General features: G+C 42.1%; 1 protein-coding gene across 1 annotated transcript; it reads left to right on the forward strand.

Moving 5' to 3' along the window:
• The first annotated feature begins 9002 nt into the window (after nt 1–9002).
• Nucleotides 9003–27618, forward strand: golga7bb (golgin A7 family, member Bb). The gene is made up of 5 exons (XM_071480631.1): nt 9003–9451; nt 15339–15464; nt 16442–16594; nt 21537–21638; nt 23152–27618. Exons 1-5 carry the CDS (start codon nt 9440–9442, stop codon nt 23236–23238), a joined length of 480 nt encoding a protein of 159 aa, XP_071336732.1. The 5' UTR covers nt 9003–9439; the 3' UTR covers nt 23239–27618.
• Nucleotides 27619–27853: the final 235 nt, after the last annotated feature.

Consider the following 27853-nt stretch of genomic DNA (forward strand, 5'->3'; position numbering starts at 1 on the left):
ACCTTTTCTCAGTCCTCATTCGAAAAGAGCTGGAACCCCCCCCCCCCCCCCCCCCCACCCTGTAAACAAATAGCAGCCAGATAACTGGCAGGCTGCTTCGCTGGATGTTAGATGGAATAAGTGCATTTTAATCTGTGTAGAGACTTGGCTGCGAAAAGCAGATCTACAGCCAAACAGCACATCAGAACTTTTTTTTTTTTTTTTCCTCTGTCTTTTTCTTTTCTTCCCCCTGACAGGCTCATTTTTCTTCTCTCAGTAGGACGGCTGCTGGTGGTGGTATCATTACACTCCACTACATTACAGAGCACTCTACCATGGGGCTCAATCCAACAGCTTTCATGCTTGTTGCTGTCACTATCACTGACAGGGCTTTACTGTGCAAAGTGTCCTGAAAGCTCATAAATTCTGTATGTTTAACAAGTCAACCTTCTGTATCTGGTGTCTCACTGTGTGCTGTGCGTGCTGCCAATATTTTCAGAGCACCATACCAGGACAGGAGCTCTATCTACACAAAACACTTAAAAGCCAAGACTGTCATCCACTGAGTGAGTAGTCTTTTATTTCGCATTTGGTATCCTCTGCTCACCCCAGTATTCATTCAAGATGCAGTGGACATGGGAGTTTCAGTACTTTAAATCACCTGTTATGTAAGAAGAACAGAGTCTTCTCTCTTTTTCTCTCTCTCCCCCATCTCTCCTTCCTGGCGTTGAAGACTAATGCAGCGTCATCTGCCTCCTGGCAGGACCCTCGTGCTTCATTATTGGAATGAGGCCCTTTTTTCCCTGTCGTGTTTTTACTTCACTGTGAGTGGCCTGCATGTATTCTTCTGTGTACGTGTGTGTGTGTCTGGGCATTTCTGTGCATGTGTGCATAATTTACTCACCTCCTCCCACAATAATCAGTGCTGTGGAGCATAATCTTGCTTCATACCAGCAGGTGGAAAATCATAGATGTGGCCATGGTGTGGAAATTCAGTTTCAGCTCCATGGAAATTATTTATATCTGGTTTGAATCTGTTAAGTCATTGTTTAAAATAAAAAGAATTTATATTGACACAGTATAACAAGCTGTATTTTGTTGGGCTGTGTTTCACCAGTCTTTCGGCATATACATTATTTGTTTTGTTTGTTAAAATTTAAAGTCTTAGTTCTCTGATCCAGAACAAACAGTGCAGAAATTCAAAACGATCCAGTCTGACTAATTTGAAAACAACAGCTTCTTCACATTGCTCAGCTCTGTAAATAAGGAGCAGATTTAGCTCACATCATCCAAGTAGGAAGCAAAAAAAAAGCTTAGATGAAGCCTCAATTAGCACTGACAAGCCTAGGAATCACCCAACCAAAGCATGAAATCACATCATTGCATTATGGCCATTAATATGGCTATTTGTGAGCTCATGGCTGATGTTTAATAATCACGCACTGTAGCTTTGATGCCTGGCTCTGAGGGACGTTGGCGTTTACATGTGATCAAACAGTACGACATTAGCAAAGACAGCGCGGACACAAAGCAGTTATTTTAGTTGTAATGGCTCAAATCAAACACTGCTGAAAATACTGCGTCATAATAGACAACAGGACAGAAATACTGTGCGTTTACAGTCGCAGAGAAACACTGCAGTGTATGTTTTTCTGAAATGTTAACTCATTGATTATTCATCATAAATTTCCACTGCAATAGGAACTATTTTTAAAAGAATAAATCCCCTATGCCTCAGCAATAAGTTTTATTTTTGGAACTTGTTTTTTTTTTTTGCAAGACACAGTTGAAGGCACTAAGGTGAATGAAACCATGGCAACAAAGCAGACATATAGGTATGTAAGCGCACTGTGAGTTCCACTAGCTCAGTGGGAAGCTATGTATGTCTCAGTGTACCAGCTGTTATAAAGCCTTTCCACATGTGTCCATCTCAAGCCCGCAGCAGCACAGAGACCTGAGAGCATTTCATCAAGCTGCAGGAGAAAATAAAGATTGTATCATCTCTGCAGCTAAAGTGAAAAAAAGACAAGCTCTGTGGATTTGGGGCTTTACTGTTTCGTGTTTACAAATCTAGCTTCATGATTTCACAAAGCTCTCGATTAAAGCCGGACAAATATAGGCACCAAATAATGATGAGCCAAGACTCGCATGTAAACAGTGTGACTGTGTTTCAGCAGGGAGGGACGGCTATTCTCTCTTTGTGTCTCTTTAAACAAAGCTGAATATGTCTTTATATGGCAGTGCAGCAGTGTGCATATGAGCGATCTAGGCAAGAATCTGTTGGCTCATCTCATTTGTCTCATCTCCTTCCCCCTGGCAGTGGGGATACTGAAGGACCACAGTTGTCACCACTGCATACAGTGTGAATATTATTATTCAGTAAGACAGTGAAAAGCCTGTGAGCCATCATTTTAATGGGATTGCAAGAATACAATGGGTGGCTTCATAAAGTGGGAGCAAGATGAAGTGTTTGTGTCAGTCTCTATCAAAATATAGAGTCGTGACTGTTGCTTGTCATTTGTCATTATTAAAGAGCGAATGCCAGGCTTATAAATCATGCCTTCATGGTGCAGTGAGCAACAAGCACCACAGTAGTATTTCTGTTCATATAACTAGAGGTCAACTCATGAAAATCAGTGTCATTTTTACTCTCAATCTACTCTATGTATCCCTGCAGAATTATCATAATGTCACTGCTTCCTGAAGCTGCAACTGGCAGGGAATTTAATATCTTGCCTGTTGTCTGCTTCAGGACTAAATTAACAATATTGTCACTCAAAAGGGATTACGTTAACACAAATCACATCCTCTTTTTCTTTCCATATTTCAGTTTTTATCTCTTTCCCTCCCTCCCCCTTTTTTTCTTCCCTTGCACCCCCTGCCTCTGATAGCTCAGAGGAACTAAATCCTGCTGATGTCTCTCCCTTGATCTGAAATTTATTAGAGGAAGATCTATTTTGCCTCCGGCGCGTCACTCTGCCATTCCAGCTGTCCTATTCAATTGCATTGTAATATTTTTAGCCTGGCACATATTTCTGTACAGCTGGATTAATATACAGTTCAGTTGGTATTGTCCCTGTCATGCCTGTGAGTGTTTTTTTTTTTCCTGCTTTTCAGCTGTGATTGGAGAACAACCATGAAATTATATGTGGATTATTACAAAGAGGAAGTTCTTTATCATGGCACATGCAAGACATAATAGGCAACACAGGCTTGTTATCCTCTTTGGTTTATATACCTTAGTTGCAGCCAACTCTTCCCTGTTATTCCTCAGTAAGAACAAACAGACACTCACTGTTTCACTTTCGTATGACTCTTAAACGTTGCTCTTCCTCCCTGCGGGTGTTCTACACCCTTTCCTCTTTAAAATATCCCCTCATTAACCTCTTTCTTTCTTGTCATTCATTCATTCTTTTCATCAACTCCTTTCTTTAACTCTTTTCAACTGTGAACACGGCTCTTCAGTCAGTTTGAGCAGACTTTCTTCGTCTTCCTCTCATTTCCGCTCAGAAGCTTGCTCCTGTAACGACGTGTGAATCAAGATGATCAAGTTGCTTTTGACAGTGTCTCTCGCAAAGTGAGCCGATATCTCAGCTGGTATGCAACATTCAACTAGCCAGCACTGATATCGAATTCAAGAACATCCACTGACTCTAAAATGAAAAGCCTTCAACTCAGAGGGACAGATCAACATTTCTCCTGGACCGGGCCAACTGTTGAAAGGCCACACCGACACCAGATAATCCAGCCTGTACTTTAGAAGATGGAGGATGTGTGGCAGACAGTTCTAAACGCAGACTCTCTTAAGAAGATGATTTGTGGAGTTTTATTTAGTTCGTCTTTGGTATCCAAAATGTTGGAAGGCATTTGAGGAGATGTTTATTTGCTTTCAAAGATTCCAATTTAATATGTTTTTTTGGTTTGAGAGTTCTCATTTCCTGTCATGTTGGAAGAGAACAAGATCTCTTTCAATGAGCTCCTCTGACAGTATCTGTGTATTTGTGTGTGTGTGTGTGTGTGTGTGTGTGTGTGTGTGTGTGTGTGTGTGTGTGTGTGTGAGATTCTCAACTTGTGGTTAAGTCAATAGGAGAAGGGTGTTTGCTGTGGCACAATGCCCAGACGAACTGGAGATTGAAAACACGGAACGCATGAACACAAATCTCATGCATCACTCCCTTGTACAGGTAGCATGTGCACGCAAAAGTAGAAGCTGATGTCACTGGAAGACACATGCAAGCTGCACTACATAAACAAATCTGCTCCAGTGCTCAGATCTCACCAGCAGAAGATAATTTAGTCTGCTCCAGGAACCCAAACCTCCCAGGAAATACAATCTGCTCTAACAGTTTTCTGCTCTGATTTGACTGCCAAGACGGGGGGACAGGTCAGCATTCCAGGACAGCCCAGTCACACACACATAAATAAAGACAAGACTCGTCATGACAACAGCCGAACACACAAACAAACAGATTTCTGTTATTGTGTGGAAATGTCAGGGATCGAAGTGTAATTATTTCTAAATATCTAATCCAAAATTTCACCTTTTTCCGCACACATGAAAAAGTTATCAATAATACCGTAGAAGTTGTGATTTTTTTATTTGTGTCTATCCTCGGTAAAATGCCTGAAAAATGGAAGCAATAATAAAATTTAAAAAAAGTATTTTATGAAGTGTAAGAACCGGTCAGGTGCACACTATGTCACAGCACAGGTGGTGATTTGATTAATCTGACAGGTCAAAACCACATTCACCACGACCCCCTGACAAAGTGCTTAATGCTACCTTAACACTGCAAGTCTGAGGACATGAGAGCAAAGAAACCACAGTAATATTTGGTGTTTTCTTTAGTTCTTTTTTTCCTTTCATTGCAGGGTCAGTATCACCATTGACAACATTTCACAGCACAAACTTCAAATACAAACTGGCGGTTCTGGAGTGAAGTGGAAACCAAGAATATTTGGCTGGGATAAATATTTCATGAAGTTAGAAATGTGAAAAAGGCGGTGTGTGTGTGTGTGTGTGTGTGTGTGTGTGTGTGTACGTGCACGCAATGCTATGGGTCATTATGATAATTTAAGGCTGCGGCAAAGTTATTATTTTCTGCTGAAGTGCAGATTCGGACACACTGGAAGACCAGAATGAGATGTAATATGAAGGCATCTTCTTTCATTACATTCTCAATATGAAAAGGCATGCATATGTTCAGCCATGATGGAAGTTTGAGTGTAACAACCCAGTAATTTTCTTCAGTGGGTTTACATCCGCTGGAAACCCTGGGGACAATCAGCACAAAACCAAGTCCCAATGTCTTTCCTATTGCAGTGAACATGTAACTAAAGAAACATTTCTGTGTCAATCTTGAAACCAAATATAAACATCTGTGACAACCCTACAGACACACACTAACCAGCGGACACAGAGCTGCATGATACAACTTCACAACAGACCCCAGCTGCCTATACCACTGACCTATATTATGCTTCTCTCTGATGTCAGTCTATCAGTTCAGCACTTTGGTTCACTGTGAAATGTTCGTATTCATCAGTTGGCGACAGGACAGCTTGAGAATTAATGATTGTGTTCATGTCATGTAACATAAGCATGATAACATGCTGAACTTGAGCATGTTACCATGCTAACCCGAGGCCTGTATACAAAGTGCTCACACACTAACATCCAGTCGTTAACAATCATGGTAACAGTTTAACGTCAGTGTAATACAGCTAAGGCTAATAAAGACAGCTAAATCTGGTCAAAGTCATGCCAGGTCCTACAAATGTAGAGTCTGCGGCCCCCGGCCCACTCTCAGGCCAAACTTTACAAATATATTTACAACAGTATTTTTTCTTTTTTTGACATATGACATGTTTACCTTACAAGGATGTCTCGTAGCTATGTTAATTATGAGTCTTGTCTATAAGGAGCACTGGTGTAAGTATGATGTCATATCCCAGCAAAATCTTGTATGCAGGATGTCGAGGTGAACGGATGGGTTGACTAAGTGGGTGATTTTAACATGGAATATCACTATTTTTCCCAGTTATCTAACAGTCAACACTGGTTTCTTTGTATGACCACAATCCTTGCCAAATCTTAACCAAGTGTTTCTTTTTTAATCCAATCCATGACAAGTTTTAATATCTAAACCTGACCAATACTTAACTTAGTGGTGACAAATTAGAAAATACTTATGTTAAATGTCCCATGTTGTAGAAAGTGAAATTTCCATATGATTATAAAGCAGGTCTAGGTGCTATATAAATACTGTGAAAGTATCAATATGGGTTGAGGCTGTATTCAGACACTGTGCCTTAAAACGAGCCATCCGGACTTTCTAAACTTTGTGATGTCTCAGCGAATCAGTCACCACCCTCAGCTATGCCCACCTGGACCCACCATCCAACCTTGTAGGATTTGGGTTCCCAGAGTATTTACCTGGAATCTCAATTAAAGACTCTTATTAGTTCCAGTTCCACCAACTGTTGGATTAGTTTTATCTTGCTGTCTCAAGTTTCATCATTCGCTGCTTGACAACCTGTCTCTGTAGCTGCTGCCCAGGCAAAGCATATTTTTCCCCATAATTACCTCATATACGCTGCCAGTAGACGTTCCTCACTTGCACTCACCTTAACATTTCCACCACTCTCTCATCTGCAGTCCCAATCAATCCCATTCAAAACTCTACACGGTCTGGTGGCAACAGAAAGACTGCTCCTTCTCCTGCTAATCCACTCGCCATATTCCACTCTTGCTGTCCCAGCTGCCTGATCACCCACCTCCTTGCTGTCCCTAGTGGTTTCGGATTCTGTAGCCAAACATCCCTCCCCCTTGCTGGCCTAGCAATCTAGCAGCAAAGGAGAGGGAGCTGGAAGAAGGGGCAGAAGGTTTTATCACTCCTGCTTTGGACCTGGTTGTTGCAACACTGCAAATGGCCACCCCAACTCCACCAGATGATCCAGGGGTTCACTGCAACCAGGCCCGAGTTTCTGGTGTATCGCTCCACAGCAAATCCAATTTTACCAAGATAGAGTAGTAGGCTGCAATCTGTTACCTGTGGTCGGCCTGGCAGTGCATCACTCAGAAAACAGTCAGCCAATCATAAAAGAGGACTGACCTGTTGTTGCTCGAGCCCAAGAGAGAAGCCTGAGAGAGCAGATGCAAAGCCACACTGAGATGGTTTGTGGTACTTAAAACCACAAATACAATATCGTCTAATGGATATGAACTTCAAATAAAACACTGGAAAAAAGCGAGATATGGGATCATTAAATATTTTTGGGAACAATCATTTTTAATGTTTTTGGAAGGCTCTGACCAAAAAGGCTCTGATGTCAAAAACACAAGTTCATATTGGTATTTTTGAAAGGAAATGTTTTGTTTTCAGGACTTAATTGATTTTGCCACATACTGGTAAAAATCTTGTTTAAAACTGTTTAGTATCCATCCAAAAGTTTTGTCTTCTGGTGTGTAATGAGCATCACAGCCTCATATAACTGCTAAAAACATCTAAATTCATTGTATTGAGTTCCACTGCACATTATACACATACAGTATGATATACACTTCCAATGAGTTATAGCCCATCTGCCTAATAGATTCCTTAGGCTCAGGTTTATGTGATGTGGCGAGAGTGCACTGTATATGTGTGTATGTGTGACTGAAAGCCTTGAGGAGGAAATACACTGGAGGATGCTGAATGGGGAATTCACACACTCACACAAATTCATATGCATGCAAAAACATGTGGATGTGAATATAAATGTATGCACCCCAAAGGAATCTGTGCCAGTGTGTGATTAGATACGCATCTTTTCAAGCAATCCGGAGCAAGCAGCAGGATCAGGGCAAATAATATTAGTTCTGCATAATTTTCATTTTGTTAAAGCTCCTTCATCTTATTTTTAGATTCAGTTTCCATTCATAAGAGCTGGATGCCGTTGTATCGTTGTGAATATATTTTTGTGTGTTTGCATGCCTGTGTATGCATTGTACTGTCTCCACCAGAATTGGGATCTATGCATACCTCTGGGGGATGTTTGTTGTAGTGACAGAGAAACTGACTAATTTCAGCACATGTCATGACTTGTGATGTCAAACAAGAAAAAGAAAAAGAAAAAAAAAAAGGTTTTACCCAAAAATAGCCTCATCAAAGTGCTCTCACTCACTATCTTTCATCCAAATCCTTTTTTTTACCTAATCAAAAACATTTCCCTTTCCCTGGGGTGTGTCAGACATGTGCGCTTTTATCTGGCTGCCACATTTATAGTCATATTTTAGAATTATAAATCAACCTTGTAAAATATTCAGACTGAGTAAAACCTTTACCTGTTCATGGACTGGAAGAATTTGCTATTCTTGAAAGAAAAAAAGTGGCAATATAGTACATCCAAGTGGGCTCTGATAAATGTTTAATATGTGCACTTTCTAATTGTGCATTAAACATATGACGTATGAGTCACCAGGGAATGACCACTTTGCACCAGAACCAGCCAGCTTCTAAAGGACAGCAGTGTTAGCTAACATTTACTGGATGACTCTAGAGCATAAATATGAGAACGGGCTTAAATTGGAATAAACTAGAGCCTCTCTGTATGCTGGCAGAAACCAGGGATTCATGCTTAACAATAAATTCAACTCGATTCAATTCAGTTTTAATTAATATGGCGCCAAATCATAACATTCATTATCCTAACGCACTTTGCAGAGTACAAAGTGAGTAACTCAGTGTAGACTTCCCTTGGGCGTCTCCCTTTGTCACTCACTGATGACTTAATAATGATCTCTCTCATATATATGTATAGTATTTTTTTAATCTCAAGGGTTATCAGTATGCACTATTGCAATAGTAGCATAGAGTTTGGCTCTGACACTGTTCTTACAAAAGCGATAAAGAGCCTTTCTCTAAGGAAGCTCAACATTAATATATAAAATACAGACACTGTATGTAGCATCTTGTGTGTATATGATCAGAACATCTGATCTTTTCTATACCTGTTTAGACATCAGCTTAAAAAAAATCATCTTTTGTAAAAGAAATAGGAGTTGTTCTTGTTGCTGTTGTTTAGCTTGGTGAGTGGCTGCAAAATGGAAACCAAAGCACTTCATTTGAATTATTGATAATCAATAACATTTTTTAAGAGCCCACCAAAAAGGGGTCACGAAAAGAGAAACCGTGACCTAAATAAACCTCGCATACTCGCCGTGGAAGTCGCTCACTTGCGTTTTGAAAGTGTGCCCTTGAGGGCTGGCCGACTGTTCACGCGTGACCATGAATTCCCGCGGAGCCCGCGCGCCCCCCACCGTCCCGCGGTGGACCCCCGCGGGCGCGCGCGGCGCCACGCACTCGCACGCGTGCACGCGCGCCCGTGGGTCCAGTCCCGCTGCACGGTCGCGTGGTCCCACGCATCGCGAGCAGGCGGGTTTCAGCACGGGACGGATCCTGCGCCCTCGTACTGCAACATGGCGACAGAGGTAAGAAATCCGGCTCTCCCGCTGCCTTTTCTGTTCTAGTGTTCTTCTGAGCAAAACCCGAAAAATGACTCTGTTCTTCCATTTGTTATTTTATTTTTTATTTATTTTTTTTGTTTTTTTCTGAGAAGTGCAGCATAAGAAATGCGGCGTTGTGGACTGAATGTCTTTGCTCGTACTGCCTCCGATTTCTGTTTCTGACCGAGGTTCCGGTGAATGCCGCCTGGATTCAGCCACATCAACCGACCGGACCTGACTTGTTATTGTGAATTTGACAGAGTCGTGTATCGGTCACATGAGAAAACATTTTTTTTTTTTTTTTCATCCAGGGGCTTCAGTCTTACTTATTGTATCACCGTTCATCCCTATGAGCTCTGTGATTGTAGACAGACGTCCTCACTCAGGGATCTGCAGTTTTTTTTTCCTTTGCTTTTTACCATTAATACATTTTTTTCCATGTAATGTAAGATGTAAGAAACAGAAAACAGTGTCACCCAGGTAGAGCATACACAGTATCCAAGAGACTGATGAGAGTGATGATGATGATGGAGCAGTCAGGACCATGGACAGGGACAGTCTCTCTCTGTCTTTCCTTCTGACACAGTTTTAAATTCGCTTGACAAGGCTTTGTCCTTGCATTTTAATTGAGCCACCTTTTGAATCAGCTTCGCGAGCCCTGCTCTCTGGTGTCGCACTCTCTTCATCCCTGGAATAAATGTAGTTAACATGATTGGCAACTCCAACCAGCACCAAGCGGAAGATGTGGAAAGTCCATGACAGAAATGGTATTGTTCAATTAGTGTCACATTGTACAACTAGTTACTCCAAGCAGCAGCAACAGTGCTTGCGGTTGTATTTTTAGCCCCAGTGATGCCTGGTAGCTCTCAGGCCAGCAGCTTCCTCTCACCCCCTCTGTGTCCTTGGTGATGTCACCATGATGCTGAAGACAAAGCTGCCTTAGTTATCATAACAATGATCTCAGTAGAGGAGACAACTGTTACTTTGGTGCAACTCTGGGACACTCATGCATGCAACATGCGCCTGCTCATAACTTTATATCTGTGTGTTCACATGTGCACGGGTGCCGTACCTGAAAGCATCCAAATTATGAGCGAGTGACACTGTGATTCATGCATAATGGTGCTGCGGAAAAAGGTGCAGTGGACATTGCTGAAAAAGGATTTATCGTGATGTTTTGTTTTTTTTTTTCTGAGCCTGCAAGACATTGGCAGAGTGGCCTTGATTCCCTCTGGTGGTCTGCCAGTATCTCTGTCCAAGCCCCATTAATTATGTGTGCACACATACACATGGATGCTCACAAACACAACAAGCACATGCACACAAACGCATACGCCGTGTGGAACCAGGACAGATTTCATGTCCAAGGCCCATCAATTATCCATGGCATATTTAATGTGAACAGGCTGCTGCAGTTTGTAACCATCAGTGATTGGAGATGAGAAGCATACTTTATTTTCTATCCATGCTTTTACCCATCTCTCTCTTTAACTCACTCATTTCATATTAGACCTCATGCTATGACATTTATCGTATGCCAAGTCAGCAAATGACCACATTAAGTGACTGAGTAACAATCAGCTCATAGTGCAGACTGTTTGTGCTGCATGGACGGTCTCTGGATCCATTAAGGCCACTTCTGCCAGATCCTCTTCTCAGTAGGTAGGCTATCCCTGGCTCATGTCTTACCCTGTTGAGGAATAATGTGTCGCAGCACAGTAATCATCTCAGAGGCTGGCACACACTCAGCTCTTTACTGAAACAATGCTCCACCTTATCCTAGAAAAGATTTCCTCTTCCAGCTTTGGTCCCAGAGTCACTGATCTTCCACCCTGGATGTCATGGAAATTTGACTGTTTTGTCAACACTGTCTAAACTTCAATGATTTATGGACCTCTGGCTAGCCCAGCTTGGCAGCAAACATGAAGAATTCTGCTCCCAGTGGCAGGAAACCAGTTATATTCAAAAGGGATGAAAAGAGAGAGCTGACAGTAAGAAAAATGTTGAGAGCGCTACAAGATGAGAATGAAACGTCTAAGTCTGAGTGCATTTACTGTGCGTGCTGTAATTGTGTGTGTGTGTGTGAGAGTGTGTGTGTGTGTGTGTGCACTTTGCAATGCGTGCCCACTGGCAGCACTCACCCATGCTGTCGCTGTGTGTTCCTTGAGTCAGAGTGACTAAACGAGGAAGCATGTCATGGCTGTGAGAATCACACAGACCCACAGATCCAAGCTGGAGGAAATAGATAGTGGGAGGGTATGAGAGTAGGGATACAAGGGAACGACTAAGGAAATATGTCAAGAATGGTCATTCGTTTCATGATAGCAACATCCTTGGTCATGAGAGGTCATTGATGCCTAACGTGTATTCTTTTACTTTTTGTTTAAATTGTCGTAGAGCTGTTTGGTTCTTTGCCTTTTATTTATCTGCCGAGACAGTGGCTATTTTTGGTCAAAAAAATATGGAATGCATAATTTTTTAAGCTCCAGTGGAATTTCCCCAGGGAAACCCTTCACGAAAAAACATTTTAATGATCTGTGTAGGTCGAATCCCTCCTATGTCATACTAATTGGTAGCAGAAGATATATGCGGATTTACAGTTTAAGAAAACCACAGTTAGAAGTAGATTTATGAGTTTAATGTCCTGGCTGTTTGGTGCATTTGTTTCTATCTTTTATTTGCTTGGTGCAGTCTTTTTTATGAGCAGGTTTGCTGGTGCTAAGTCTTCCTTATGTAACTTATTTTCAGTTTGTTTGTTTCATTTCTGCGTTCAGTCAATCTGCAAACAAATCTAAGCTTAACTAGAAGTAATAGATGTGTGGGTGGAAGAAGTCAGACAGGGCAGCACGATGCAGAGACTCTTAATAGAGTCCTGTGTGATCAGTGTGACACTTCAACATTGCTGTCTGCCTGTGTACTATATTTAGACAAAGGAATAGACTGTATTTGAACCCTGATCTCCCACACAGAAAAGTAAACATCAGCACTCTGCTAACAGCAAACATTTGTCTTCAAGGCTTAAATGGACACAGACAAGGCCACTCTGCCAATAACACCAACACCACGTGACTAAAGGAATATTTTATGAAGTCATCTACTATCAAAGCAGGACTTTAGAGGACTTGGCCAGTTGTAAGTAACTTGTAAGGGGGGGCACTGGCTTCCAGGATGATGTTGGTGAAAGGGGTTGCTGAAAAGTAATGAAATGATGAATGAAAGTACGACATGCAGTTCTCTCCTCTGGAACAGTGGTCCTAGATCGCGCTGTGAGACATGTCCTCCTGCAGCCAGTTTGGAGCTTTGGTAACCAAATGCAGTGTCACAATGTAAATACTGCTCTTACCCAGTTCTACAAGCCACCCAGTTAGAATATGGCTTGAAATGATGCAGGATGCACTGCTTGGTGCATCATTTTCTAAGTGCCATTTTTTATACAGTTTAGGGAAAGAACTACTTATATGCACACACAAACCAAAACAATGGAGGCTAAATGAAAAAGGAGTTTGTTTTGCCAGTCAGTTTCATTTTTCAGATAATGGGACAGACAGCTACAGTACAACACCTTAGAGTCAGATATAAAAGTTTTGACCTTTAACCATGACACCCACATTAGGCCAGAACAGTTTTACAGTCTGGAGCACAAGTTTCCAAGTTGATAGAAATCAGAGGAGTGGTGAGATAGATATAAAATAAATGGACTTTAAATGGACTCTGTGTTTCACTGGTGACCTCAGGGAGACATGACTGAGAGAGAGTGTGATGGTCTTTCCCACACTGCCTCCTTTACTTAGCTGCAAGGTACATGTAAAGATGTAATGCAGAGATCAGTAGTTCAGCAACAGGCCAAAATACACCACAGAGTCCCACTGGCCTGAATCAACCCTGTCTCCTAAAAATTACATTCATATACCACTAAACTGGAAATGTAATGTAATGGATTATGTTCAGAGGCAATGTTGTTTTTCTAAATGAATTAAGTGCTGCATTTATTAACAGCAGCAGAGTCACCAGGAGGTGGTTGGGGTGTGGATGGTGGACGCACAAAACACATGACTGTCCCACCAGAGACCAGGTCCACATTCACAGCTCTGACTGCAGTTAATGTGAAGTTAGTGTGAAGTTACTGTGAGCTTGTTCTGTATTAAACCAGACCACAATCCTTAAGCAAGCCCTCTGAGTGTCTAAACATAACAATAAAATAGTTTAATAATGCTGTAACCACTACAAGTGGATATTTTACAGCAGGATCTGGTGATTTGGCAGAAAACAGAAATGTTCTCTGTGAACATTTTATTGGTGCATTCAGTATCAATGTATTTGCAACTTGCCAAATACATAAATTAGCAAAATATTCTCATTACATGTTTACGGGCTGCCTGAATGCAGTGGATGTGACAGTGGAAGCTGTGGAGTTTCACTCAGATGACTCTGGTCTGGACTCAGCTAAAACATTGGCCTCAGCTCTGGTGCTCTCAACACGTCCTCAGGTCTTGGTCAGGGTTTAGTCAGTAATGCTAATATTTGTTTGAAGTAAACAACTTTAACTTATTCAAGTGAAACTTCAGTACCATGCACACACACACACACACACACACACACACACACAGTCACAAACGCAAAACCTGCATAATCTTAATTGACCTTACTCTCGGCCAACTGATTGTAACTTGCATAAATGACACTCAGTAGTGTCCTGATAATTGCGTCTATTAATAGAGTGACTTGTTGTTCATCACGATGGCCTGACGATAGCACAGGGAGGGGGAGGATGGTGTTAGAGAGACAGAGAAGGCAAGAAGGGAGGATATTAAAAGCTCTGGCAGACAGAAAGATCTAGTGGCTGTGAGATGATTTTGGCTGTTCGCAGACGAAAATAGCAGCTTGGATGTTATTCTTGGTTGTGAATGATATACCCTGTATAGAGATGAAAGGCTGGCACTGTGCTATGTCTGTCTGCTTACATGGAAACGACTTTCTTGGGTTCATACATGCAGGTAACCTCACAGAGAGACCTGATTTCAGTAATGACAACACTGCAGCAGCAAGCCAAACTTTGGCTGTGATATCCAGAGAGTGAAATTTAGATTTCATTTTGGAGGGAACAGTCGAACCAACGTTGAACACATTTTGTGGGATATGGAGTTTTCGTAAAACTATTGGAGGCTCTGAAATGAATACAAACCTCATGCCTCCATCTTGGTTGCTCACTCTATTTTCTCACCCCCTTTCTGATCATCCCTCTCTCTCTCTCTCCCTCCATGCTCCCGCTGTATCTCTAATTACCATCCTCTTGAGGGGAGTAATTTAGATCAGCAGGGGACAAGTTTACACTGGCCCACTTGCTCCGTTTTGCTGCTGTATGCTTCTCTGGGGAATGCCTGTTTGGGTGTAAAACACAACACTCAGCACCAAAGTGCTGTAAAGGGGAGTCATTCAGAGGGTTGATTATTACTGCAATTGGGCCTATTGATACAGGAGGAATGCATGAGAGTGCTAACTAGTGTCTGCACCGCTGTTGACATAGTAACACAGTACCATTTTCTCACTGTGTAGCCGTGTTGCACCTGTAGGCAGAAAAACAACTGAAAACTTGCAGGAAATATTATTTTACTTTATATAACTATTGTACAGACCTTGTTATTAAGAGCTACTGTAGACAAGTGGATCTTTATACACTGTGCAGTAAATCACCACCATCTTTTGCCAAAGTGAACATACCAGTCAGGGGAATGCTGGTTAGACTGGAACCACAGGGTATCACCGGTTCTAAAAAACACCTTTTAAAAACCAAGGACCTGCAGCTCTTGTACCTGCATGGATGTAGATGGATTTTGGATCACACATTTAACATGTGTTTTTCTCCTGTTGTTAGTTCCACAACCTGCAGGAGCTGAGGCACAGTGCATCGCTGGTAACAAAGGTGTTTATACAGAGGGACTACAGCGAAGGAACCGTCTGCCGCTTTCAGACCAAGTTCCCCTCGGAGCTTGACAGCAGGGTGAGCACAAATACAAATACAAACACACTCACACACTGTACACACATCCAGGCAAAATCCCAACTCACCTGAAACAACACCCACAGTCTCCAATATGAAAAGAGTGGTGGCTCAGGAAAGCTTAATCAGGTCACTACAACGGTGCATCCTGGATGCTAGAACACTTGAAGAATCATGTGTATTATCTTGTGTCTTAACTTGAACTTGTAAGTACACAGTCAGACACTAACACATGTACATAGAGACTTTCTAAACTGAGCACAGCTACTAATCCTGCATTGTTAATCCTTAACATTTTTAGACGGATGTCTGAAATCCAAACATGATGATAATACAAGAATCCCTTTTCTACCCTTTTCTACAGCTCACACAACTGTATTAAAACTCTACTGAGTGTGCTCATAAGAAGGTAAAGAAGAATACCCTGTGATGCTTTTATTACCACACATGACACTCACTTTGAGCTCTGGGGGGAGAATGTGCTGTTTATTTGAGGTGCACATTTGCTCTTCTTACATTGCTGTATTAGCATCTGTGAATGGTGCCATGCAGGGGCGCTATTGTAGATTTGTGTAGCATTTAGCATCTGAAGCAGACAGTCCACACACAGAGTAAGAGAGACACATAGAAACACAGCAGGAGCCTTTTTAAAAAAAAAAAATCTGTGTCACTTCACAATATTCTGTGTGAGATGCTCAAGCCTCCACTCACTGCTGTCACACTGTTGACTAATATGTCATCTTGGCCTCAAGTTTCCTCTTATTTTGCAAGTGAAGTGTGTTTCTAAATAGTTTGACAAAGTAGGGGTATTTTGGTTGAAGCAGAATACAGCTGCTTTGTTTTTGGCAGGCTGTTTTATAGCTGAACAGCTTGCACCAAAAGTTATGCCAGAACACATTTCACTTTCGCAGTCCTTATGGTGTGTGTGTGTGTGCCTTCGTATCTCTACCTGGATGCCTGTTTGTGTTTGTAAGTAGATTGAGCGAACCTTACTTGAGGAGACGGTGAAGACCCTGAACTCTTATTATGCGGAGGCCGAAAAAATTGGAGGTCAGTCGTACCTGGAAGGATGTCTGGCTTGTGCAACTGCTTACATCATCTTCCTCTGCATGGAGACACGCTATGAGAAGGTAATAAGCCCATGGAAACTGAAATGCTCGTACTCAGAATGGCTAGAAAGAGCTTTAACGTACACAGAGAGGTTCTATCTGTGCGAAGGAAGCTGCACATTGAGAAAAGAACAACAGTCATGGGTAATGTTATGAGTAACACCTGTGCTTCTCCGACTATGAGAAGCCAAAATGTCTGCTGTGAAAAAGAGGTACTGCCTTCTGGCTCTAGCTTCCATACCTAACACACAGACACGAGAGTGGCATCAATCTTCTCATCTTCTCTCTGAGAAAGCAAACAGGCATATTTCCTGAAATGCTGAATTATTCCTTTAAGCCTCCATAGCATTTATTTATATTATTGATATTATTTATATGTAACATTTATAATGTTAACATTTCCTTAAACCTCACCAGGCCTTTTCTTTTGCTTGTGTTGGTGTGGTTGCTCCCCATTTTGTTGTGGATTGCAGAGTGAACCTGATGATGCCTGAAAGGAAAAACTTAAGAAATAACAGATATCTATTCATCCTTTGTCTAACCTGTATATCCTGCTGTAAGGGGCTATACAGTCTATCCTAGCTTAGACTGGGCGAGAGGGGGAGTAAACCCGGGACAGATCACCAGTCTGCCCCACAGCTAACACATGTCGACAAACAACAATTCACACACAGAGGTAATTCACCGATCCTACCCCATTAAAGTATCCTGCAAATATCCAACTATCCTACTACTTCCTCCTGAGAGGAAACTGGAGCAGCCAGAAGAAGCCCACACAGGCCCTGGGTAACATGGAAACTCCACACAGAAAGGCCCCAGTGGGCTGCAGGTTTGAATCCATATCTGGAGCCTCTTCATGTGCAGTAGAATACATTATATGTCTCTGCAGGAACATCTCTCTCTCAGACATTATTCATTAACAGCTGGTTATTATAAACTCTTCTGGCCATCCACAAGACTTATTTACTGCCATATTTGTCCATTTTTATGGAAGCCAGCTCTCTCTCACACACAAAAGCATTTAATTTTGTGTTCTAATGCACTCTGAATCTCTAAGGTCAGAACTAAGTTATTTACAAAAACAGCAGATACGATCTAGTTCTCTTTTGCACAGCGTTCTTCTCAGCTGTCGGTTAACTACATTTTAAAGCCAGCTCTAAAGCCCACACCTGTGTGCCGGTGGGCAAGGGATGGCACGCCAGCTGTAACATGACATTTACCTTCAGCACAACCAAGAAGTCCATCTTGAGAAAGGGCAGGTGATTAAACCTCGGCGCCGCTGTGTTGGTGCTTGTTGCTCGCCAAGGTGGAACAAGAACACAACCACATACACGGACACATACACAGTGAGTTTGATTAATCCTCTTGTGATTTTGTGATGAAACTGGAGTGGCGTGAAGTCCCAACATGCCTCTCTGTTCTGATCTCTGTCATCCACAACATTCATCTCCCCAGTTTTGTTGCGTTTTGTAAACATTTCTTTATCAGAGCAGCACAGAGGTACTGGGAGCTTGACCAAGAAGTACAAAAGCACTTATTGCTGTGTTGAAGCCATGCAGAAATGGCCTGGTCTGAGGCTCCTTTCATCTCCCTGTCAGCTGGGTGCTGCTCCATCGAGGCGCTAAGATGCTATCAACCCCACAGGAGAGTTGTTTATTTACTTGTTTCACTTAATCATCTTGGCTGAATGACGTTATGACTGACGATGATCAAATATACCCACCCAAGTAGATGCTGCGTGTGCGCATACTCGTGTGTGTGTTTGCTGATAAAGAGGCCACACACCAGTGAGTGTGGATCATTGTGTAGATTCATTGGAGCACCAAGAGCCCTTGATGCTTACATCTCACCCCATCAAAGGGCACTGATTGCTCCCAGCATGTCAGAACAGATACATGTGTGCACAAGCATTCATAAAGCTTCCCTTACACACAGTTTGTACCCTCCATCTCCTATTTTTCTTCCTCCGTTATTCACAAGAATTTGACTGTGCATTATGGGACTCACGCAGACACATATACAGTATGTGGCCCCGTTCACACATGGTATTAACATGCATCTTGCATCAAGTGGACAGCTCTACGTACAGGTGTGAATGCATCCAGGACACATTTAGTTCCAGTCACTCAGACCACATTCGGAGGAGGTCTGTGCAGCTTGTGGCCACATTCTCTTAGTAGCGTGTACGGGAATGTGTCCTGGGCCACATGACCATCTACTCTACTGATGTCCTCAGTGTGACTAGAAGTACGTTCTTAATCATGAGCCAACTGCATAAGATGGCTTTGGCCACAATGTCTGAAAATTTCTGAACGTCCATAAAGATATATTACGAGTGCGTCTAAAATCTTTGGTGATTTGGTTTGCCTGAAACACGCCAAGAAATAGACCCAGTCTGTATAGTTTTGATTTCCTTTTACTTTCTGATAGACTAGGTAAGTGCAGTGCTGCCTCCTACCAGGTTAAATTCAACAACACATTTGGTCTTTGCAAACTGAAATAATGATCATAGTTATTTGCATATAGAGCAGGGAAGTGAGATCTGATCACACGTGGTCACTCGAGACGCATGTGGAGACAGATTTTAATGCCAGGTGTTAACAGGGCCTATCTTGCACTTGGTGACATAAACAACTTTCAGCCTAGCAGTGGAGGACACACTCATGGCCTGTATGTGAAACAGACTGTGACACCTCTACTTCTTAGGCGATACACACACACTTGCAAAGCTTTTCCCAGAAGGGCCATCACACACATGCCACTACAACAACAGAGGCACAGCTTGGATATTTGACTGTCATATTGTTAAACTGAAGAGGATTGAACTGCCCTGAGAGCTCACTACAGTGAAATGATTGGCCTTTTCTCTGCACCACAATAAACCTATTAGTCAGGGCTCTGCCCTGTTTGATTCTATTTGATACAGTTTGTGTTGTGTTAAGAATTTGCACATATACTATGATTGTTGCAAGCCAAATATTGATTGCTTTTTGCTTAGGTATACTTGACATAGGCTGATTTAAAGCAGGACAGTGGAGCAAACCACAGGCTTTTGATGGCTTCGTCTGTGGCCTTTCACTGAGGAATTTCATCTCTTGTTTGTTTCCAGATTGTAACATTTTCCAGACTTTTTATTGCAAAAATCTCTTCTTCTTCTTCTTCCAGTGGGAGACAGAAAGAAGTATTCTTCTGTGGTTTAGTCTCCACTAGCAAGGGTCACTATACTAGCAGCTGTGCCTGCAGCTGTAACAGGCCTTTGACATCCCAGAGGAGTGCTGCTCAGTGTGTTGCTCAGTCTCTATTGTTTTAATCTCTCAAGGCTGAGAGTGCTGCTGTGACCTTTAGTTAACTTACAAAAGAGGATGTGAATCTGTCACATTCTATAAATCAGTTAAGGAAGACTCATAAAAGGGTTACATCCCAAGAGAGCATACGTTTAAAGGATCATTTTAGTTTGTTACTTCTTGCATCCTGTTTTTGTAGTTTGAACATTGTACTTAGAGTATCAAGTGTATTGATTACAAGGCAACATTACCAAAAAGCAGTCTGAATGGGAAAGAAACACAAGTGCTCAGTCAATCATGCATGTTTTAAACAAACCCCTTAGTTTGCCTGATTGTCTGGAATGATCGTGTTTCTCACCCAGCTGGACTTTGCTGTAGAAATACCTCAGCAATGACCTTGGTGAAGTAACAAAAATAAAACCACAGTCGTAGGTTTTCCTTCAATAGACAGTACAGGATAAAGCATGTGATACTGTATTTTTTTTTCTTTTATTGATACACATGCGTATTGTTTTTAGCATCGAGACACAGATGTGCTAAAGACTGCACCTCCTTCTTAGGAGTGGTGACAGCTTTCTCAGTGTACATCAGGCCCGGTGGAGCGTGCTCCAGCTGATTGACATGGTTAGGCAGAGTTGAGGAGAGGCATGGCACATCAGCATTGTTGGTGTCCACAGAGGCATAGCTGAGGCTGAATAAGCGGCTCTAATGATTCCACTTTAGCTAATAGCTGTCCATTTAGCATGACTGGCCATCAGTCAGTAGTCATTTGGTTGCTATCAGCTGCAACCTGGGACTGCATCACAGTGCTTAGGTTTTCTTACAGTCTTCCTGTCTCCTGGGTAAACTGTCAGTGTAGTTGTAATGCGTAGGAGAATGTATACAAGCGTGCTTGTTTGAATTTGTGTGCCAAGATACTCTGAACTTAGTGCTCAGCTTCACTTCACCGCTGCTATGTGGTTTTTGCACATAGTTGATGCAATACTCACTTGCAAAACTGAGAAATAACTCCAGTGCCAATGCAATCTAAATAAACTGTCCACCTCACATTTTAGAGTGGATCCAAATTGCACCGAGAGTTAACCAAGGCATGACATTTAGCCTGAGAGAGCCATCTTTGGAATTAGGAACTAAAGCTTCCAAATGGAAAACTTCAAAAAGAGAAAAGCTCTTGCTCGTCAATTTTAGTAATTCAATTCGTACAGCCTTGCTTGACATGAGTGGCTTGGAACTATGTATAAAAATAACTGCCGTACTTAGGGCATAATGGAATTACTTTGAGTTTAGATTATAATGTTCAGGAAAAATAAAGACGGCCAATGACTCGAGAGTCAGTATCATATGCCGTATGCTAACTATGCACAGAAGGACTGCAAACTCATTTCTTCCATTTTTCATTTTTTCCACCCAAGACAGCACAGGAGAAGGTTAAAGTTGCTGCAGCCCTGCCCATGTTTAGCCTCTGGTAGGTACATGGTTATCACATGTGCCACCGCGCACGCTTTGAAAAGTCATATGCAGGTAATGGATCCCCAGTCGGAGTGTCTGTTGAGATTATTTTCTGCTATTGTTCTGCTTATGTTTCAGATTTTCATCACGCCTCCAATGGTTATAATCAAATCTGATTTATCTCCAAATGTACCTGTGTCCCTGTCTGACACATTTCTGTTTCATTTCAGGTGCTGAAGAAGATATCAGGCTACATCCAGGAGCAGAATGAGAAGATCTACGCTCCCCGAGGGCTGCTGCTCACAGACCCCATAGAGAGAGGAATGAGGGTCGTATCCTTTACTCGTCTGCTGCTGTTCTCTCTGTTGAGGTGTGGAACAAATAGATAGAGGATGAAGGCCCAGACAGAATAATCAGACATAAAGACAGGTGATTTGAGGCGGCAGTAGTTTAGAGGTTGGAGAAGCCAAACTTCATGAGTGGAAGTCACCTGTTCACTAAATCACTGGAATGGCTAGAAACATCTGGGTTGGATAAATGAATAAGAAATACTCCTCATAAATTACCATCAAGATGCCCTTGAACAAGATACTTAAACTCCAGCTGCTGCTGCAGAGAAGCTGTTCAATGGCCAACTGTCATTCCCTGGAGTAAATCTGAACCACATCAGGGCTGAAAAAAGCGTGCATGCTGCATCACATGTCCTGAGAAGAAAAGAGAGGATGGTGTGGTGAATCAGCAACCTAAATTGTGATGCTGAGTTTCTTTGATTACGCCACGCAGTTCTGTTTTATCATTTCAAAACTAGGTATTACATTACAGTCTCACCAAATGTGTCTAACTCTTTAAATGGCTCATCGTTATGTTCTTGTAATTGAGTTGCTGCGTCTTCAAAAGCAGCTAGAAGTGTGTCTCTCATTATCAGTCGGAGAGATCCCAGCACAGTTCCTCATGCAGTTGAGAGGTAGCAGGAGAGAGAGAGAATGTGTCCAGTGGACCATCACAAAAGCCTGGCCCAGACTGGCTCAAAGAACAGGCTCCAAGTCACAGGGCCAACCTATTACCAACACTTATTAGTCAATATATTCCTATACAATATGGCCTCTGTTTGTGAAGGCCAGTTAGAGAACTCATTCTCCCAGAGAGCAGCCTAACATCAGTCTCATTCCTGTCATTTTTTTGTTGTTTGCATGATCTCTTAGCCTGAAATGTCACAATATTTTTATTATTAAGGATCAGTTTGAGTAGTCAGACAGCATGACATTTGTCGTGATTTACCTGCCCCAGAAAAAATGTTTGAGGTTTGAGTCAAAACCCCATGAATAGGTGAATCTGCACATCAAGTCTGAGCTGCGGTGAGATATCTTGACCTTGTCATGAGCTTTTCCATCAGGTTTGATATTATCATAACCAAAAACAAGACGCAGTTGTGTTTGGAGATGAGCCTGAGATGGGAGATTAGCAGCATCCGATGAGAAAGCAAAAGGAAACCACAGGGAGGGAAGAAAGCAGACACACACACACACACACACACACACACTCACACACAAAGTATGTGTGAGATCAGTTGTTTAGGTTGTGCACTCCCGCATCAACATGCCAACACTGTGAGACATAAAATGCAGTGTAAGCAGTGCAGAAACTTGTAGATTTTGAAATTCCTGTAGTTTCCTCAGCTGTATGGATTTTTTTTTGTATGCATTTGAGCTGAGAACAGTGACGGGGTCCATGGCTGTTGCTGGGGAATGTGGAACTGTAACCCCATGGGATCCTCCAGCACTTTCTCAAACCAGTATTTAAAAGTCTCTCTGCCTTGACGATCCTTGACATTTCTTGTGTCCTCAGCTAGAGATCAGTGTGTTTGAAGACCGGGGCTCGGGCAGCTCCAGTCCCAGCAGCAGCGTGTCGTCAGCAGGCAGCAGCGCCCGGTGACTGGAGGGGCAGCGCCAGGCTTATGGGTACCACCACAGGGGCAGCGGCACGCTTACCAACATCCGCTTGCTGAAACATGAGAGCACCAGGTTCTAAGACAAGTGGAGAGGAAAAGACGAGGAGGTGATCCACAGCATTCACTCTCTCCCTGCAGGAGCCTACGACGTACCACCTCGAGAACAGGAGCTGGCTTACACAAACACACTGGATATGCAACCGAATAGTACAACAGAGCCCACACATAGGCAGTAGACACACATATAAACCAACATCCCATTGGCTTCACTCTCCCACAGCTATCCATACCATGATAATCATAATTTCTTTTGTTCATATATTTCCATTCACCTTTTCTCTCATTCCATCACGTCTGTTTCCATGAGTCACACCACCTCTGTGATGGAGCTGATTTAACAGGCTTACCCTTGATTAGACTGGATGTCAATGCTTGATTGTTTTCAGGGGGGTCACTGTCACTGTGTCTGTGTGCTGATGCATTGGCAGTGTAGTCCTAGGTCTGTGCAGCAGCTCTGAAATCTGGAAGGAGGAAAACTACCAGCCTCCTGGGACACCCAGTGTTCTCCAGTCTCACTGAATGATTGCATTCATGTCAGGTGGTTGGGGTCAAGCCTCTTTGAATGCTGGCAAATTGGGCCTGCTGTGGGACCACTTGGTTCGATGCTCCCTTCACATGCATTTGGCTTCAGTATCAAAGAGCTAACAGAGAGCACCTTGGATTATTTATCCTTCTCATTCACAGCAGTGGATACTGGTGATCCACATCACAGCTGTAGGTCACACTCATACACACACACACACACACACACACACACACACACACACACACTCTCTTACACACATGCACATGCATACAAATGCACATAAGTGTGCCCAAGTGCTCATACAGACACACAATGGTGAGGGGACATACACAGACATGCATATATACATATACACACTTGTGGCTAGTGACCATGCGTTCCTGCACACACACACACACACACACACACACACAGATTCTGGCAGACATGGAGGTGACCTAGCCAAACAATATTCTCTGTGGTCTCAGCTCATTGGGAATGCAAGCAAACCCAGGCCCTGTAAGACCGTGCTAGTTTCCCTGGGAGTGTGTGTGTGTGTCTATACCATGAGTCCCATCCTTAGTGTGAGACAAAAGAATAAGTATCTGTGCAATAAATGAGAACCCAACACAATGATCCATCTGGTTCTGAGAGAGCTGAAACTGTGGGGTGTTATCTCTACGGCTGTATGGGTGTTAATGACAGGTGTATGTTTGCATGCTCATACATGTATAGGTGAGTGTAGGAGAGTCAGACCACACAGAGTTTGAACCTTAATTTGAACCTTAATTAGTCAGTCTATACGACTGTCATGTACAGTAGATGCAATTTCATGCCAAAATGAAACAGTAATGACGCCAGCATTAAGAAATTAATGAGGGATTTAAAATTGGTCAGTTGGTCAGTTGGTTGGTCAGTTCATTAGTGTCATCTGACATTTGACACTTCTTTATTATAAGAAACACAGGGATCAGTTTCTGTCATTTAGTCAGTGAAACACAGTTGTAGCTCCCTCTAGGGTCAAACTGAGAAATTTCACAACCTCAGAGTGAAAAGTCACCCAAAGTATTGAGTGTAAAGAAAAGTTGGTGTTATTCAAACCATTTCTAACCACTCAATGAAGCGTAATATTCACCTAAAACTACCTATTCACTCTGCTGCACAGCTCTGCAGGTACCTTTCTAAAACACTGGCTTCAGTACACACAAGATACTGTAGCCTGAGGGGCATAAATTCGGTCTCTCTCAGTGGGAAATAGTGCATCCTGCCTGACTGCTGCATGTGTGTGTGTGTGTGTGTGTGTGCGTGTGTTTGGAGGCCGATGAGACAAAAGATTAGCATTATGTAGCAAAAATGCTGATGCCGGTAGACAGCACACCCACACATCTAACAAGGGACAAGAGTTCCTGAAAACCCTTAAACCTTGTTTTACTCTGCATATTTTATCTCAGTTGCCTTTCTTTCAACCTCCCTCAGTTTTGTTTTGTTTTCTTTAAAATCACTTCATATCATGTGTCTTAATTTACTCTGGGAGTGTAGCCCTTTGCCTCTTCTTTAGCCACAAAGTTATCTACGAGCAGCAGGGCCCCTGCACGCTGAAGTTAAACTAGTCACTGCAAAGTCATTGAAGAAGTGAACATGTTTTTGCTTCGGTCCAGTGGATAGCTTAGTTTCAACCTAACATTTTACTACCTGAATGAATGAAATTAACCTACACAGACATTTTACCACACCAGTTGAGTTCAGTTGTGCTTGTGTTCAGCCTCCTGTGCTTTTCGATGCCTTCATGTTTCATCCCAGTGGAATGGATACCCAACCTGGGGCTGACGGACTGATCAATTTAAAAATGACTCATCACTGCCAATAAGCGAATAAAGGAGCTCATTGGACAATGTATAAAGAAAAAAATAATGAGTGTATATGCACTGAACAGGAGAAGAGCTGTACTGTACATGCCTGTTAATAAGTGTAAAGAAGTGGATGGAAATACCATAATGCTATTTAATTTCAAAATACCACTGCTGCCCAGTGTTAGTCCCTAAAACATTTTTTATCTTTTTATATTGTCTCTAATTTCACAGAGCAGCTATGAAAGCATATCGTCTATACAGCTGGGAGCTGCTGTGTAGTATCTTCTGTAAAACAAAGATGTTGTTTAATTTTGTCCAAAACAGTATTTGAAGTGTTACTAATGTAGCTGGTGATGTTGTTAGTAATAATAACAATGTCTCTTATTATTGTGGAGGTAAACAGAGGGGTGATGATGATGATGATGATGATGATCCTCAGGGGAAGTCTGTGTATATAATGTGCCAAACTCAAAGGCTAAAGATCTTAAAGAATAGGTTCACATTTTTCCATCAGACTCAAATATCTCAACAACTGTCAGATGGATCGACGTCAGATTTGACAGGGATGTCCACGGTGCTCAGAGGATGAACCCTCTCGACTTTTTCCTCCCCTGTCTTTTCCTCTAGCGCCACACTGTGGTTGACATTTGTGGTTTTGAATGAAGTGTGTCAAGAACCATTGGTCGGATTGTCATAAAATTTGGTTCAGACGTTCATGTTCCCGTCAGGATGAATTATGAATAATGAATGAAAAACTTAAAAACCCCTCCCATAATAATACTCAATTTTTCCCCTAGCCCCATCATTGGCTCAAAATATAAATGTATCCAAAACTCTGGTTTATGACCAAATACCTGCAAAACTAATGACATTCCCATCAGCTGCACTTTGTGTTAATTAGTAAATATAAAACATCCTGAGACGCTAAACTAAGACGGTGAACGTTTTACCTGTTTAGCATCAGCATTGCCACTGTGAATAATTTAGCATGCAAACATTAGCATTTAGTCTGGTTTTAAGTATGTGAATGGACAGAAAATTACCAGAGGAATGTTCACAGTACCCACTAACTTCCTTTTAATGAACATTAGGGCATGTGAGTGGTGTATGAGGTTAGACAAAAAAAATCGGAGCCTTTCCTTTTAGACTGAGGTGGAAAAAGAAGCCCTGTGCACCATATTATGAGGCGTTATGTAGCTTGATGTTTGATTAATGAAGAAAACCAAGAGAGTGAAGTTTATGAGATGGTATCAAATGTGTTCTTGTATTTGAAGATGTGTGTTGAGATACAAATGATTAAACTTTGGGTTCTTGAACTTCTATAACACTGACTATCAAGATAACCGCTGTGCCAAAACATGTCTTTGGAAGAGAGGCAGCGATATAACACTTGTGGGCCAACTGCAAATGTATAGTCCATTTCAGTATGTAAATTCTCACATGCCATATATTTGTCTTGTACTGTATTTTAGAGTGCAGCAAGCCCGTTCAGTCGTGTGAAGTCTTCAGTGAGCCCAGATACTGTATGTGTGTTATGCTGTTAAAAGTGAGAGGTTGTTCAAAGTGCAATATGATGTCTTCCTAAAAATATAAAAGATCATGTGTAGAGTCTTGGTACCAAACTGTTAGGATTGTTTTGAGTTGTGAGCCTCTTTGCTTCAGGGAGACTAAAACTGCATAGATGTTTAATGCTGCATGATGTGTGGGTAAACAAGCCTCAAAGCACCAGATGATAAAAAGTGAAATCCCTGATCAACAAAGTCCCTTAGTTGTACTGCTGAGAGAGAGGATTTTCTATCTTATCTTGATGCTGTTTATGTGTTTACATCAGATTATTTACATATGAACTGAAATGGATTCATGTGTTTTTATTTCCTCAAAGCAAATTATTATTCAAAGCATGGGGAGAAGAGTTTCCAAGAGATGAATAAAGTATCTGATGAAGTTGATGGAAAGAGGAAGAGAATTATTGTGACTGCGGGCTACAATTCTGTTAGTCTCTAACAAGGTTCAGTTCATGCTGCTGTTTGGAAACTCGACCCATGCTGTGTCTCTGCTCTGAGTTCCCTCTCTGTTACACACATTTCTCAGGATACCCACAGCAGGAAAAGCCACAATGAGTCAAGTCACCTGAGGCCCGGATCTCCAGGTCGTCGGTTACTGGAAGGTAAATTCTTGGGCCAT

Source organism: Trachinotus anak, unplaced genomic scaffold (genome assembly GCF_046630095.1).
Source record: "Trachinotus anak isolate AG129_WGS33_773 ecotype Australia unplaced genomic scaffold, CSIRO_AGI_Tana_v1 ptg000007l, whole genome shotgun sequence".
NCBI classification, from domain to species: domain Eukaryota; kingdom Metazoa; phylum Chordata; class Actinopteri; order Carangiformes; family Carangidae; genus Trachinotus; species Trachinotus anak.

Excerpts from the sequence above, each read along its gene's own strand:
- golga7bb (XM_071480631.1), top strand. Across the intron at positions 16,595-21,536 it reads TGGAGACACGCTATGAGAAG|GTGCTGAAGAAGATATCAGG; the intron begins GTAATAAGCCCA and ends GTTTCATTTCAG. Across the intron at positions 21,639-23,151 it reads TAGAGAGAGGAATGAGGGTC|CTAGAGATCAGTGTGTTTGA; the intron begins GTATCCTTTACT and ends TTGTGTCCTCAG.